General features: G+C 34.6%; 1 protein-coding gene across 7 annotated transcripts in view; it reads left to right on the forward strand.

The window, feature by feature from the left end:
• Positions 1–7224, forward strand: part of SLC27A6 (solute carrier family 27 member 6) — a 69041-nt gene extending 61817 nt beyond the window's left edge. For all 7 annotated transcript variants that reach the window (XM_008952026.4, XM_034960447.2, XM_008952027.3 and 4 more), the window contains exons 8-11: positions 595–793; positions 1807–1904; positions 3044–3174; positions 6570–7224. In XM_008952026.4, the coding sequence (XP_008950274.3) occupies positions 595–793; positions 1807–1904; positions 3044–3174; positions 6570–6746 (605 nt within the window). In that variant the 3' untranslated portion in view covers positions 6747–7224. The remainder of the gene's footprint in view (positions 1–594; positions 794–1806; positions 1905–3043; positions 3175–6569) is intronic.
• Positions 7225–17815: the final 10591 nt, after the last annotated feature.

The raw sequence follows: 17815 nt of genomic DNA on the forward strand, positions 1-17815 counted from the left end.
TATTATACAGAAACCTTGCCACACAAAGTCATAAAAACTTGAATTTGAGTTATAGGTCCATTTATTTCTCTGAGCGTGGCAACTATTTTACCCCTCTCGGTCCTAGTTCCTTGTTGGTGAAATAGGGATTATATCAAAGGATTTCTATGCAGAATAAGCAAAGTGGCATTTGCAAAGGGCTCATGGTAAATGCCCAATAAAAAATGCTATCATTATTTTATTAACACTATCACTACATTTGTTATTTATATAACAAATGTCAATATTATCTGTGGTAACATCTACATAATCCAAAACAAAAATAGCCGTTGGTCTATCCACCTGGGAAGTATAAGAAATCTAATGAGGCTTTTCTTTCCATTCAATTCCCTTTTTATTAGTTTTTCCAAAGTAATTTGTATTTGTGGTAATCTGTGAAAGGATGTGCTGGATATAGGCACCAAGGGTAAATGATGTCAAATACAGAAATAGGTTCAGAGGAAGCTGAGATAAGCAGCATTGGTTGTGCTGGCCAGATATAATATAGATACATGCACGGTGTGTGTAACAATAGTTTTAATCAGATGGCTGCAAAAATGTCATTCTTTCTTGCAGGAGAACCTGGACTTCTCATTTCTCGAGTGAATGCAAAAAATCCCTTCTTTGGCTATGCTGGGCCTTACAAGCACACAAAAGACAAATTGCTTTGTGATGTTTTTAAGAAGGGAGATGTTTACCTTAACACTGGAGACTTAATAGTCCAGGATCAGGACAATTTCCTTTATTTTTGGGACCGTACTGGAGACACTTTCAGGTATGAAATGTTATGGGATCCATAGCTTGTTCTGTAATTGTGAACCATGCTTCTGTAGAAATATCAGAGACCACATATGCTTTAGCTTTCAGGGCAGACAGAGCCCTTTTATCTCCATGTCTCCTCATTAAAACATTTATTGGCCATCTGTTTCTAGACTGAACCACAAGTTAAATTTTGATGTAAAGTTTTATGATTATTTTAGTGAATCAGTTTAGAGCAAATCAGTGAGCTCCTTTTTAAGGAAATAAGGCTGGCAGACAGATGTAAAATATAAATGGTAGGTTTAAAACAGAAAGCCAGTTTGGTCAACTGTAGTCTAATTCTTGGCCTAATGATAAAAATTTTGAAGCAGCAAAAATCCCCTTTCTCACATTTCCTTTTTTAATTCCCTAAGATTATTTTAGGCCTATGAAATTATTTTGCTTTACTAGTCCAATGACTTGAATGAATAAGTAACTTCCTACATCCTTGCCTTCTTGTACCATGTTATAAGCTCACTTTATATAAAATTATTTCAATTAAAACAAAATATTCATTCAAAAGCATTAAAGGAGTCAAAGGGGGTTAACACCTAGAAATTGAAGTGGGTCAGAGTCAAAGGGGTTAACACCTAGAAACTGAAGTGGGTCAGTGTCCTAAAAGACAACTAGAGCTTTGCTTTCAATTCTTACCACCAGAGAAAAGGAATGTTTCACACTTCATTGTTATTTTACAAAATAATATTTTTGTAATGATAATCCTTGTAGTTATTTTATTTTTATGTATATTATAAAACATAGAAGGTAATTTATACAATGAGATATAAAGTAATTTTGACTAAAAGACCAATGCTGATTTTGTTGAAATACCAACAAAGTGCTTTCTTAGAAATGCCTTTCATCTTGAAAACTACAATTATGTTGGTCAGTAGGTGCTTGCACAGTGCCAGATGCAAGACATTAAAACTAAAACTGGGTACCTAGTTTTTCAAATACAGGTTCACTAACTGGAATTTGATTTTTTTCATTTAGATGGAAAGGAGAAAATGTCGCAACCACTGAGGTTGCTGATGTTATTGGAATGTTGGATTTCATACAGGAAGCAAACGTCTATGGTGTGGCTATATCAGGTATAAATATATTTCAGATTTTGGAAAGATTCTTAGAATAGAATTGCCACTATTCTCTAGTTTTGCAACAGTCTTGCTAATTCAACATTTTAATTTTTGTGTATTAAGATAAAGATTTTATTATTGTCTTGGCAAGTAATGCCCCTTGACCAAGCTAACAAAGTTCATGATCACATCAGGGGAAAGGTACCAACTGAATTTTAATGCCTGTGTGTATTTTTTTTTTTTTTTTTTTTAGCAAAGCTTGAAAATTCTGATCAATGTCTCACTGCTTGGAATTAGTTACAGCTTTTTATTAGTCTGTTATTTTTCTTTTTATGACTAGTGTTTGTACATACCACTAAACAAGAACATGTTCTATTTTAAATGTTTAAAAATACTGACTTTTAGTTAAGATGGCTCTTTATAAAAATTATTTTTAAATTTGGACTCATTATCCTTATAGTTATGCATATGAGGATTGTCTCATGATGTTGAAAATGCCACAGAAAAGTGACCAATTTGAAGTCATAAGACAGCCATTCTCCATTTTTTCTGCAAATGCTTTTAGGTGCAGGGGAGATCAGGGATGTGAGTGTGTGGATAGGAGAGCAGAAGAAGGGAATGATTACTTAATAAATAGCCACTGAGTGTTGAAGAAAGATTCCAGGACATTCTGACCCCTGTAAAGATCCACAGGTGGCATGATAAGCATTAAATGATTTTTGGAATCAATTATGGAAATACGAGTTTCTAGTTTCTTAACTTAAAAAATATGCCCTTCATATTTTACATTAAAGCTTAGGATATGTATTTCTGCTGGAATATAGTTGCCTTTAAATAAATGTTTTCTTTCTTAATATTTGTTTTAGTGATGGTAGGATGCAAATTCATTGTAATTTATAGTGTTTCCCATTCCATGTATTTCATTTCTGTAGTATAGGCAATTAGAGATAGACTCTGGCCTTCCCTGTCCTTAAATGATTTCTAGGGGGTAAATCATATGTTCAGGGAAGGATACAGACTAGTTTATGCTCCTGTTGTCTTATTATTACTGAAATAGATTTAATGTCTCCATGTTTGCCAATTAGCATGTACAGAATTATCTTTTAAAGTTTATTTGGTACTTAAAAATGACTCTATTTCAAACTTTTTTTCAGGTTATGAAGGAAGAGCAGGAATGGCTTCTATTATTTTAAAACCAAATACATCTTTAGATTTGGAAAAAGTTTATGAACAAGTTGTAACGTTTTTACCAGCTTATGCTTGTCCACGATTTTTAAGAATTCAGGTAATTTTAGTGGCGGAGTTTACTATCAAATATAAGACAGTAAACAAGGAAGTAGTTTAATTGCAAAATAATATTGTATCCTTTAGATAACATGTGAGTTATGTGAGAGGCGTGGCGTGTAGAGTTGATGCAGATCGATGCCATGTCTGAAGCCTAATTATAAAGGGGGCATGGTGAAATGCTAGGACGTACCTGTCTTTGTCCTGATTATAGAATTGCTCTCTTCCTCTTCAGTCAGGACCTCAGAGCAAAATGATGGTCCCAGTGACGGTGGCAATCCAAAACCACATCTTACTTTTATCTTGCGAAGACATTTGGTGCTATGTGCCTAGAATTGGGTTCCATTAAGGAGACATCAAAGAGATGGCAAGATGTGTGCAGAACCTAAAGGCATCTGGCTTTAGGCAATCCTGCTTTTAATTTTTATTGCTGTTCTGTCCAAATTCCCCCTCACCTGGACCTTCCCCATGTGAGAAATTCTGAGTTTCTTTATTTTGAGATGAGGACTTTCTCTCGTTAGCTTACTGGTATAAGTACAGTAAAAAGAAAACAAATTTCCTTAACTACTGGGTAACTTTACTTACTCATTTATTCAACCATTCATGTATTTAATGTTTTGCCTCAAATATAATTTCCCAAAATTATTACTCATCATCTCTTAACATCCAACCACACAGATTTTTTTTCTGAATACATTTGTTATTTCACTAATAGACTTCTAGCAGAGCAATAACCTGTGTCATATTCAGGTTTCAGTATTTGCCAAGCAATCATTGCAGCCAAGTCACTGCTTATTCAATGGGACACATCCTCTGAACTATCATAATACCTATTTCATTTCTCTTTTTGATTTTGAGTTTTTACTTTGTCTCAGATTATTTTAACAACAACCCTCTGAAACACTAAAGGTAAGTAAATATGAAAAAGAAGTAATATATTTTTATTGAAATTTTGTTGAGATAGTGGTAGATTGACACGCAGTTATAAGAAATAATAAGAGAGAACTTGTATATCCTTCACCTTGTTTCCCCCAAGGATAACATTTTGCAGATCTGTTACAACCAGGATGTTAACATAATCTACCCATCTTATTAAAAATTTTGCTTTACTTACACTCATATGTGTGTGTATATTTTCTATACAGTTTTATCACCTGTGCAACTTCATGCATTCATGACCATAGTAAAGATATGAACAATTTCAGAATCACAAGTTTCCCCCATGTTGTCCTTTTACAACCATAGCAAGCTCCCTCTTGTCCCTCCTCATCCTCACCCCACCCCATAAGTAATATATTTTGATGGAGTAGAAAGTTGATAGGACAAATAATATTTTAAGAGTTGTTTTCCAGGACAACATAAAATTCACTTTCATTAAATAGAAAAAGTGTTTTAGCACAAGACTACTTTAGAAGGTTAGATCAGTCTTGCACAAATTTAGAAAGTATTTTAGGATCTTTAAGCACCTAAAAAGAACATGGACCATGACTGTTATGTTTATTAGAGTATTCACTATAGTTAGAAATAAAGCCTGACAGCAGTCAAATATTTGTTTAATAAATGAATGTTAGTAATAAATGATCTCATGAAAGTAATGTAAAAGTAAAAGTTACTTCTGACAAAATGAGTCAAATAAGTATTGTATTATGAATCTATTTAGCACAAATTAAAAAATGGAAGAAGTCTTTTTGCCAATAATTCACAAAAATATTCAGTGTGGCTGGGATAAAACGAACTTGGTCCTTTCATTCTGCTCATGGAAACATAAATTGTTATAACCTCTCTAGAAAACAATTTGGTAATATATGATCAGACTCTTAACAGTTTGCATATATTTTGACTTAGTCAAAATGCATCTTAGGAAGTAATCAAAGATGTATAAAGATTTTAATATTCTAAAACACATTTTTTATTTCTAGTGTTAAAAATTTTGATATTCTCTAAAAGTTCATGAATAAGGGCAAAGTTAATTAAAATATGATAATTAAATGAGACCTTATAAAACAATTTTCTAAGTTCAATTTTGAAGAAAATTACAGGACCCAGGAAAATATACTTTGTATAATATTAAGCTTAAAAATGACAGAACACTAAATTGTATAAATACAGTGAGCTGCTAATTTTTAAGAAAAGAGTAAAAGGATATGTTTGCTTGCACAGCCATATCTGGCTGTGATGACAGTGTTGGATCAGAGGAGATGGAGGAGGGAAGGGAGATCAGGGAAGGGGGTTCAAAGTGAAGTTGACTCAAATAGTCCAAAAGGATAAATAAAAATGGCCAAGCTACTCATAGAATGTTGTAGGGTCTCTACATGTCATCTCACTTACACAGACTGTTTATCCATGCCTGAGATTCCCACAAAGGGATACACTCTTATCTCCTTTAAACACCTTGAAACAGAGATTCTTAAACTTTCTAGACTCATGGCATCTTTAATGTCTCATAGCACTCTTGGGTCAAAACAAATACCTAAACATTTGTTTATTCACTAGTTAAGGAAAAACAAATTGATAAGTATTTAGGTCTAACAAATGAGTAGCCACCTGAAAAATAATCCATATAAATAAGTAAATGCTTTCATTTCATTTTCAAATAACCACAATCAGTCACTAAGGAGATGTAAGTTGGACCACAGTTCTTCAGACCTTGGAATTAGATTGGACTGGACAGGGAGAGCCTGATTTCATGTTCCATGATGATTTTTGGCTGTACTTGCTTTTTATCCCAGCAACTACCAAAAACCCAATTTTGCAAAGATAATGACATCATTGAATGTATTACAAATTACTATTGAAACTGTGAACCTTGAGCTAGTAGTTTGTGACTGGTGACTAACAGATGTCACTGAGTTTCTCTTGAAAACAAGATATCCTGTGAGGACCTTGGAAATTCACTGAGGTACCTCAAGTTTTAGACCATTCAAGTAACCCCTCTGGGTACATTTAAGCCATGTTTTAGAACATTCTGCACCCCGTCTGGCTCTTATAGTATTCTGCTTTTTATGATAGATTTGTGTGTACCTGTAGTAGAAATTGCTGTCTTTTGTGGCTTTTATCTCCTTAGCATCTTATGGCATTCTCTATACATAATATTATATTGGCATTGAATTGAAGAGATAACCTATGTATTTTAGACATAATTATAATCAGTTTATTATGTTCATAATTCTTACATATTGAATGAGTTTATATTTAAGTAAAGTTTACAGGTAAATCAAACTAAAGATTTTAATATTTTAAAATACATTTTTTATTTCTAGTGTTAAATTATTAGAAAATACAGAGATCACTAGATATAAAGTGTCATAATTTAATATTACAGTCTATAGTATTAACTATATATGTATATATTATAGTTATTAAATGATTCTACTCATCCTGGTAATTGCTTTACAGGAAAAAATGGAAGCAACAGGAACATTCAAACTATTGAAGCATCAGTTGGTGGAAGATGGATTTAATCCACTGAAAATTTCTGAACCACTTTACTTCATGGATAACTTGAAAAAGTCTTATGTTCTACTGACCAGGGAACTTTATGATCAAATAATGTTAGGGGAGATAAAACTTTAAGATTTTTATATCTAGAACTTTCATATGCTTTCTTAGGAAGAGTGAGAGGAGGGTATATGATTCTTTATGAAATGGGGAAAGGGAGCTAACATTAATTATGCATGTACTATATTTCCTTAATATGAGAGATAATTTTTTAATTGCATAAGAATTTTAATTTCTTTTAATTGATATAAACATTAGTTGATTATTCTTTTTATCTATTTGGAGATTCAGTGCATAACTAAGTATTTTCCTTAATATTAAAGATTTTAAATAATAAATAGTGGCTAGCGGTTTGGACAATCACTAAAAATGTACTTTCTAATAAGTAAAATTTCTAATTTTGAATAAAAGATTAAATTTTACTGAAATATTTTATTCTTATGTGTCCTGTCTTATAACCCAATAACATAATTTTCATTAAAAATGTGTTTTCAGTATAGTTTGAAGTCAGGTAGCATGAAACCTCCAGCTTTGTTCTTTTTGCTTAGGATTGTCTTGGCTATGCGGGCTCTTTTTTGGTTCCATATGAAGTTTAAAGTAGATTTTTCCAATTCTGTGAAGAAAGTCATTGGTAGCTTGATGGGGATAGCATTGAATCTATAAATTACTATGGGCAATATGGACATTTTCATGATATTGATTCTTTCTATCCATGAGCATGGAATGTTTTTCCATTTATTTGTGTCCTCTTTTTTTCCTTGCACAGTGGTTTGTAGTTCTCCTTGAAGAGGTCCTTCACATCCCTTGTAAGTTGTATTCTTAGGTATTTTATTCTATTTGTACCAATTGTGAATGAAAGTTCACTGTTGATTTGGCTCTCTGTCTGTTATTGGTGTATAGGAATGCTTGCGATTTTTGCACATTGATTTTTTGTCCTGAGACTGCTGAAGTTGCTTATCAGCTTAAGGAGATTTTGGGCTAAGACAGTGGGGTTTTCTAAATATACAATCATGTCATCTGCAAACAGAGACAATTTGACTTCCTCTTTTCCTATTTGAATACCCTTTATTCCTTTCTGTTGCCTGATTGCCCTGGCCAAAACTTCCAATACTATGTTGAATAGGAGTGGTGGGAGAGGGCATCCTTGCCTTGTGCCGGTTTTCGAAGGGAATGCTTCCAGTTTTTGCCCATTCAGTATGATATTGACTGTGGGTTTGTCATAAATATCTCTTATTATTGTGAGATATGTTCCATCAATACCTAGTTTATTGAGAGTTTTTAGCATGAAGGCTGTTGAATTTTGTTGAAGGCCTTTTCTGCATCTATTGAGATAATCATGTGGGTTTTGTCATTGGTTCTGTTTATGTGATGGATTACGTTTATTGATTTGCGTATGTTGAACCAGCCTTGGATCCCAGGTATGAAGCCAACTTGATCATGGTGAATAAGCTTTTTGATGTGTTGCTGGATTCAGTTTGCCAGCATTTTATTGAGGATTTTTCCATTGATGTTCATCAGGGATATTGGCCTGAAATTTTATTTTTTTGTTGTGTCTCTGCCAGGTTTTGGTATCAGGATGATGCTGGCCCCATAAAATGAGTTAGGAAGGACTCCGTCTTTTTCTATTGATTGGAATAGTTTCAGAAGGAATGGTACCAGCTCCTCTCTTACCTCTGATAAAATTTGGCTGTGAATCCATCTGGTCCTGGACTTTTTTTGGTAGGTAGGCTATTAATTACTCCTTCAATTTCAGAACCTATTATTGGTCTATTCAGAGATTGGACTTCTTCCTGGTTTAGGCTTGGGAGGGTGTATGTGTCAAGGAATTTATCCATTTCTTCTAGATTTTCTAGTTTATTTGCATAGAGGTGTTTATAGTATGTTGGTAGTTTGTATTTCTGTGGGATCAGTGATGATATCCCCTTTATCAGTTTTTATTGTGTCTATTTCATTCTTCTCTCTTTAATTCTTCATTAGTCTGGCTTGCTGTCTATTTTGTTGATTTTTTCAAAAAGCCAGCTCCTGTATTCATTGATGTTTTTGAAGGGTTTTTCGTGTCTCTATCTCCTTCAGTTCTGCTTTGATCTTAGTTATTTCTTGCTTCTGCTAGCTTTTGAATTTATTTGCTCTTCAAACTATACTACAAGGCTATAGTAACCAAAACAGCATAGTACTGGTACCAAAACAGATATATAGACCAATGGAACAGAGCAGAGGCCTCAGAAATAACACCACACATCTACAAACATCTGACCTTTGGCAAACCTGACACAAACAAGCAATGGGGAAAAGATTCTCTATTTAATAAATGTTGTTGTGAAAACTGGCTAGCTATATGCATAAAACTGAAACTGGACCCCATCCTTACACCTTATACAAAAATTAAGTCAAGATGGATTAAAGATTTAAACATAAGACCTAAAACAATAAAAATCCTAGAGGAATACCTAGGCAATACCATTCAGGACATAGGCATGGACAAAGAATTCGTATCTAAAACACCAAAAGAAATGGCAACAAAAGCCAAAATTGACACATGGGATCTAATTAAACTAAAGCGTTTCTGCGCAGCAAAAGAAACTGTCATCGGAGTGAACAGGCAATCTACAGAATGGGAGAAAAGTTTTGCAGTCTATCCATCTGACAAAAGGCTACTAAATAATAATAATCTACAAAGAACTTAAACAAATTTACAATACAAAAACAACCCCATCAAAAAGTGGGTGAAGGATATGAAGAGACACTTCTCAAAAGAAGAGATTTATGCAGCCAACAAACATATGAAAAAAAGCTCATCATCACTGGTCATTAGAGAAATGCATATCAAAACCACAATGAGATACCATCTCACACCGGTTAGAATGGCGATCATTAAAAAGTCAGGAAACAACAGGTGCTGGAGAGGATGTGGAGAAATAGGAACACTTTTGCACTGTTGGTGGGACTGTAAACTAGTTCAACCATTGTGGAAGTCAGTGGGCAATTCCTCAGGGAACTAGAACTAGAAATACCATTTGACCCAGCCATCCCATTACTGGGTATATACCCAAAGGATTATAAATAATTCTGCTATAAAGACACAAGCACATGTATGTTTATTGTGGCACTATTCACAATAGCAAGATTTGGAACCAACCCAATTGTCCATCAGTGATAGACTGGATAAAGAAAATGGGGCACATATACACCATGGAATACTATGCAGCCATAAAAAATGATGAGTTCATGTCCTTTGCAGGGACATGGATGAAACTGGAAACCATCATTCTCAGCAAACTAACACAAGAACAGAAAACTAAACACCTCATGTTCTCACTCATGAGTGGGAGGTGAACAATGAGAATACATGGACACAGGGAGGGGAACATCACACACTGGGGCCTGTCGGGTGGTGGGGGACTAGGGGAGGGATAGCATTAGGAGAAATACCTAATGTAGGTGACGGGCTAATGAGTGTTGCAAACCACCATGGCACGTGTATACCCATGTAACAAAACTGCACGTTGTGCACATGTACCCCATAACTTAAAGTATAATAATAAAAAAATGTGTTTTCCGTTTTTGTTCTGGTGTTTTTAATTGTATACTTCCAATCAAAGAAAGCTGACTGACTAAATGCAGGCAGTGATATCTTCTTTATCTTAAACTCACATTAAGATGATAGAAATATAAAAATATGAAACAGCAGATCAGGAAAACTGGTAAGCTCAGAGCACTTAGGAATTTTTGGAAGATATATAAAAGGGATAACCTGATGATAAAATCCAACAGATATGTCTAAACCACTCATCATACTGGGAGAAAGTAGACTAGAACAGAACCATAGGATTTTCATCAAGATCAAAAACAAAAAGGGCTACAGGTTTGGACAGTTTTGTGAGTAGTTAATGGGGAAATTTATTATAAGGATAATCTAATGAGCACAATTGTACTTATCTCAAGTTGGAAGCACCAGGCTCCAGTATTTCCTTCAAGCTAGAACCACAGAAATGACTCTTAATAAGATGAGGTATCTTCTATAGGAGGGCATTGCGGAGCTGGACTGAGAGGGGGAAGACTGCCCAGCAAGAAGCCCCTGTGCCCATAAACCCAGTTCCATGTACAACCAAATGGAAAGTTTTCCTTGCTTCATGCAGTCTCTCACATGCTAAAGAGATTGCTTTGGTTGGAACAGAAGTTATAGAGAGTTTAATTTTGTAAATGCTCAGAAATCATGTTATAAAGTTAAAACATTTTAAAACGTAAAGGTTAACCACAAATAGCATAGAAATAAAATGTCAAATTTTATGAGAAATATAATTTTGTAAAAAGGAATTTTGAAAGAGAAAAAATAGTAAATAGAAAAAATACATGTAAGCATACTCATATCCCAATATATAAATGAGAATGGATTAATTTCCTTTATTAAAACATAAATGAATCAATAGACTTTTTTATATCTGTGATTTGGCTGGTTTTTTTGCCTTTCCAACTAAAAATGATTTTGCCTTTACATAGTTTTAATTTGTAAGTGTTCTTTAAGTACTATGAATCTGAGTGAACTCATTTCTTATTTCCTACTCTTTAAAAACTTTGGAGATTTGATCATGACAGTGAAGTAGGCATACATATATCACCCCCTTGGATATATGGGTAATCTCCTCCTCCTGCCAAATCCATTGCAATGAAAGACAAAATGTTATAGAGAGAACAATCCATTTGAAAATGGAGGGTTGGGGCTAGGTACGGTGGCTCACCTGTAAACCCAGGCCTTAGGGAGGTCAAATGGAATCGCATGAGCCCAGGAGCTTAAGACCAGCTTGGGTAACATAGTGAGACCCCTGTTTTTACTAAATAAATAAATAAAGCTGAGCATGGTGGCAAGTGCCTGTAGGACCAGCTACTCAGGAGGCTGTCCCCAGGAGGTCAATGCTGTGGTGATCTATGTTTGTAGCACTGAACCCCAGCCTGGGTGACAGAGCGAGACTCTCTTAAAAAAATTACTAAAAAATATAAAACAGGTGAGATTAGATTAGCAAAGAAACCATGAGGGAAGAGTGGGGAAACAAAACATCAAACTTATGCACAGTGAAAAACTACTTCAAAGGAAAAAGAACTCCAACCACACAGTAAACACATATAAAAACAAAGATGGGGCGTCTGTGTAACTACAGAGTATCCCGATTATTAATTATCAGGATACTTAATTGTAGAAAATTGAGACCGTGAATTTTCTTGTCATTTTCTTACTTATAGAAAACTTCCAGCATCAGACAAAATAATTCATGACATAAAAATAAGTCGTTAATTTAAAAACTTCTTTAAGACAAGACAATAAAGATTAAAGTTTTTAAAGAGCTAGAAACTAGGGAGAATAGTTGTCACATTTATAGTATATAAAGAACACTTAGAAATATAAAGGCAAAATAATTTTAATGAGAAAAATGTGAGAACAGGCAATGTGGGGAAATTTTAGCTTACCAGTACTTCTATTGAGGTTATAAATAAGTACAGTCATTCTGGAAAGCAATATGGCAGTACTTATTAAAATGTTAAAGGTATATAGCATTCAACATGGCATTCTACTTCTAGAGGACATGGAATACCTTTAATACATTATAGACATGTGCACAAAGAGTCTTAATGAATCTTTTTCTCTTTTAATAAAAAAAATTTGTACTTATACATCAAAAGAAAGAAAAATAAATGTCAATATAGTCATATGGTAGAATATTATGTGATCATAAAATAATAAGGTGGGCTAACATATACTGATTCATAAAGCCATACTATAAATTTAAAAATTCATATTGCTGAACAATTCATACAATAAGATAAATTTATGTAAACATTCTACAAAACTATTTTATATATATGCATGTATAAATACATAGAAAAGTAATAACAGTGTTTATCTCTAGTGAAGAAAGTTGTATTTAGGCATTGAGAAATGTGGAGAGTTGTAAAGAAAGGAAGATGAAGGAAATAAATTTTAAGTTATTCAGGTGATATAAATACTTTTAATATAAAAATACTTCTAAAGTATATGATGTAAGAGTTTAAATTCTTTTTCATTTAAACTTGGTGAAATGGTGAAAACTAAATATTTGTTGTTTAAGCCACCCAGTCTATGGTATTTTGTTACAGAAGCCCAAACTTACGAAGATACTCAGCAGACCTAAAATTGAAAAAGTGCAAAGAAAACCATACCTAAGGCATTAAAATCAAACTGCTGGCAAATAAAGAATAAAACAAATTCTTGAAAGGGGTCAGAAAAAAAGTACATAATGGAATAACAATTTGAAGTATGTCTGACTTCTCATCAAAGGTAGGATGGACAGAAGAAAACAGAACAATATCTTTAAGATCCTAGATAAACAAAAAACTGTCAAAGCAGAATTCTACAGGCAATGAAAATATCCTTCAACAATAAAGGTAAAATAAAGGCAGCTTCAGATAAAAGATATCTAGAAGAATTCATAGCTAGGAGTCCTGTCTAAAGAAATGCTAAAGGACGTTGTTTAGACTAAACAAATACCAGATGGAAACCTATCTCTTCAGGAAGAGATAAAGAGTTATTAGAAATGGTAAATATGTGGGTAAATATAAAATATTATTTTATTTCTCTCAATTTAACAAAAGTACATAACTACTTAAAGCAAAATTTATAACATTATCTTCTTGGTTTAAACTTACTATAGATGAAATACAAATGGCAACCATAAGCATAAAGAATGGTAAATCCAGTGGAAAATAACAGATACTTATTCAGCATCAGGAAACAAATCTTAAAACTCATGACTAATTAGGAAACTTCAATTTAAAATAAAGATGATATATCTATCTATATCTGGCAATATATAAAAAATAGGACTCATAAGATTGTTGATGGAATGTAAACGGGTGCAATGTAAATGAGTGTAAATGTTCTGGAAAACAGTATCTATGAGAATATAAAACACAGATAACTTTGACTTATCAATTCTATTTGAAAGGGTTTTTGTTTGTTTTTTTGTGTGTGTTTTATTTGAGACAGAAATTAGGCTGCATTGCAGTGGCCCATCTCAGCTCACTGCAACCGCCACCTCCCGGATTCAGGTGATTCTTGTGTCTCAACCACCCTAGTAGCTGGGATTACAGGCATGCACCATCACAGCAGCTAATGTTTGTATTTTTAGTAGAGATGGAGTTTTGCCATGTTGGCCAGGCTGGTCTTGAACTCCTGCCCTTAAGCGACTTGCCTGCCTTGAATTCTCAAAGTGCTGGGGTTATAGGCATGAGCCACAGCACCCAGCCAGCAATTCTATTTGTAGGAGTAAAGAAAAAAAAATCACTTTCGATAGTGATCCAGGATTTATGTCAAAATATGTTCAATTAAGGATAGCATTTATTAATAATAGTATTTGGAGACGACCTAAAAAAAGTTAAATAAAAATTGATGAAATCAATGCTTTGTTATGCTCTGCAATGATTCCAAAGAGTGACTGACATCTCAGCATACACTGACCTGGAATACCCATGCTGTATCCCTAAGGGGGGAAAAAAAGAGTACAGAGTACTTATTATTTATTTGTTAAAACTACATTGAGAATTAGAAGTATTTGTAAAGACAATTTAAACAATTTTAATTAATTAAGAAGTGTGGAGTTGGATGGAGAGTAGGTGACTTGTTACTTTTTAGTCTATACTTGTATTATTTGAATTTAAAAATTGCTGTATTCTGCTTATGTGTTCTTTTAAGACAATTAGAAAAGTTAAGTAAATTGCTTTCTTTAAGAAAAATATAAGGCAGAAAGCAAGAAATTGATTAAGTGGTATTAATAGGCGCGAATTTAAGATACTCAACTATTTCTCAGTAGAAATAAATATTAGGTTGATATTATTTCTGTTGCTATATTTCATTTTACTACAGATTTCACCACTTTTTGACATACTTAGATGAATTATTTTAAGACCATTAAAAAGGAGAGTACAAAATATCTGATATTTTTAACAAATCTTATACATAAGAGTTAATTTATGAGGAAAAATACTCTAGCTGTGAATTCTCCCCAAATTGCAGTAAATTTGTATGTAAATTTTAACATGTATAACAAAAGCCAAGTTTGAACCACATCCAAGATGATCTTTCTTTGAGGTCCTGTTATATCTGTTGCTGTTTTACTAGTGAAGGGATTTATTACTGGAACTGTGGCTTTTATACAAAGAAACTTGGAGTAATGTCTTCAGTAAATTAAAATCAAAGTTAAAATGCAGCACTAAAAATGTGAGTGGAGTTTATTTTATGAACTTCTTGCAGTGCTTTTCCTTATTCAGAATATTGGTTTCTTGATTTAATGTAGCTTGACATTTAATCTACATAAACTATTTGACTGTAGTCCTTTTAGAGATAGAATCATATCGACATGATTACTATCTGTGTACTATGTCACATTTCAACAATGAGGTGAAAGCGTTGAAAATGTGAATGAATAACTAACTGTTTCTCAGTTCACCACACCTAACCTTGTAAACAGTGATAGCTCTTCCTCCCCCATAAAAAACATGAAGTCTTTATTACCTTTCTCCCCAGCATCCAACAAAACATAAATGTTTCTCAAGGCTAGAGTGCAAAACCAAACTTTTGTGATATTTTTAAAAATGCATATTCCTGATTGTCACCCAGATGTACTAAATCAGAAACTCTGAGTGTAAGCCTTGGGAACTTGTATTTTTAACAAGGATTTTGAATTCTTGTCATGTATGATATTTTACTTCTTTATTCTCATTCTCTAACTGTCTCTGCCTCCCAGATTTTCCTCTGGGCCCTCTTGCAACTCCAGACCTAACTAAGCACATCAAATTCCTTATAAGTCTTCCGTGTATTCCCAAAGCCATCCTTCCAACTGTTTGCCTTATTAGAAAACTTTCTGGCCGGGCACGGTGGCTCACACTTGTAATCCCAGCACTTTGGGAAGCTGAGGCAGGTGGATCACTGGAGGTCAGGCGTTTGAGATCAGCCTGGCCAACATGGTGAAACCCTGTCTCTACGAAAACTACAACAACAACAACAACAAATTAGCCTGGCATGGTAGCAGCTGCCTGTAATCCCAGCTACTTGGGAGGCTGAGGTAGGAGAATCACTTGAACCCAGGAGGAGGAAGTTGCAGTGAGTCAAGATCACGCCATTGCAATCCAGCCTGGGCAACAACAGTGAAACTCGGTCTCAAAAACAAAAAAAAAAAAAAAAGAAAAAAAAAGAAGCCTTGCTGTCCCTGGAGGATACCATTTAACTTTTGGTCCACTAAAGTGGAGGCTCTAACACTCATACACCATATATTGCTGTCAAGAGGTGGTGTGTTCCTTGTACCTCATGGTCCCTTCTAGACTGTTATGCTTTCTGCACCTATGAGTGCTCTGCCATTCTGCTGCAACGTACTCGCCTCTTGGTCCTTACACCTCATTTTCTGACAAGCTCATTAAAGGGTCCACAGCTTTCTTCTCACCCTAATTCATGTCATCAGCCAATACCAATCTCCATCTAATCATCTCAGGTTTTTTCCACTTTGACTATAACATACTTTCTCATGCTTTTCCAATCTGTCATTTCCCACCTACCCCACTATGTTCAGCTGATGGCTCTCTTTGTTCTTAATTGAGAATATACAAGTCATCAGATGGAGACACCATGATTTTCATAATATCCTAAACAACTTACATATATATGCCAATTATCTTTATTCTTTTTGCCATGAAATGAATGTCTTTTTGTTATCAAAAGGCATGCTCATAATTTATGTTTCAGTACTCATCTTCTCTCCCCCTCTTAAGAGTCATTTCTAAATGTCAGCAGGATGGCAGAATATGAGGCTCAGGACTGTCTCTCTACCCACAGATAATACCAAATAAACAGTTACACTTGGATCAATACCCTCCGAGAAAGATTCAGCAACTACTTGAGGGACTTCTGCACACTAGACAACTTAGAAAATACATCAAATTGGGTAAGAAAGACTGAAATAGTCTCACCATTAACCCTACCCCTAAGACAGTGCCATACAATCTGGAAGGAACTCCCATTTCCCAGCTTTGCCCCAAGGAGTGAAGGGTCCTGAGGTACTAGCCCCTGACTTGACTAACCCAGGAAGCTGATGGGGAATGAGTGAATAACACTCAAGTATTCACTACCTCCCCAGGACCACAGAGAACAAAATGGCAGTTTCAAACAGGTGTGCAAGCACTTCCCACACCTCTTTCTCCAGCTCCGTGCAGACTTAGAAGGCAATAAAGCCCAGCTTTCAGCTCCTCTCTGGAAAGGTAGACTCTACCTCTAAAGTTCCAACTTTTCCAGATGCTGTCTGAGCATCTGGCTTCTAACTAGCTTTCATCTGGGAGCTGAGAGGGCAGGGAATACATCTATACCACCCACTCAACTTTTCTGGCTGCTGTCTGAAGGACTGGCCTCTAATCTGCCTGTCTTTGTGAGCTGATAGGGCCCAGCATTTGCTATGCTGGTGGGGAGACAGAGAGCAAAGCAACGTTTTGAAAGTGCATGCAATCTGAATGAGCATGCAGACATTTGTCACAACTCCCTTTCTCAGCTCAGTGCAGAGCCAGCCAGCAATAAACTCCCACTTTCAGCTTCTCTGTCAGGAGAGAAAAAACTGGGCCACACATCCAGCACCACAACTTTTCCAGGTGATACAAAGAAATAGAAAATATTTAGAAATAACCAAACAGAAATCATAGAGCTAAAAAATATAACTGCACTGAAAGTTTTAATAGAAGGGTTCAATAGCTTACTATATCAAGCAGAAGAAAGGATCAGTAAACTCAAATACATACAGGTCATTGAAATCATCCTGTTATAGGTGCAAAAAGAAAAAGAATAAAAAAGGATAGCTTCAGGAACTTATGGGACACAATCAAGCCAAACAATATATTTATTATGAGACTCTTAGAAGATGAAGAAAAGGAGAAAAAGTTCATTCAAATGAATAGTGGCTGAAAACCTCCCAAAACTGGATACAGAAATAAACATCCATATCCAGGAAGGCCCCAGACAAAACACGAAATAAGATGACACCAAAGAGCGTCACACCAAGACACATTATAATCAAATTTTCAAAGTTAAAAACAAAGAATTCTGAAAGCAGCAAGAAGAAAAGTGACTTATCATGTACAAG

Source organism: Pan paniscus, chromosome 4 (genome assembly GCF_029289425.2).
Source record: "Pan paniscus chromosome 4, NHGRI_mPanPan1-v2.0_pri, whole genome shotgun sequence".
Lineage (NCBI taxonomy): Eukaryota > Metazoa > Chordata > Mammalia > Primates > Hominidae > Pan > Pan paniscus.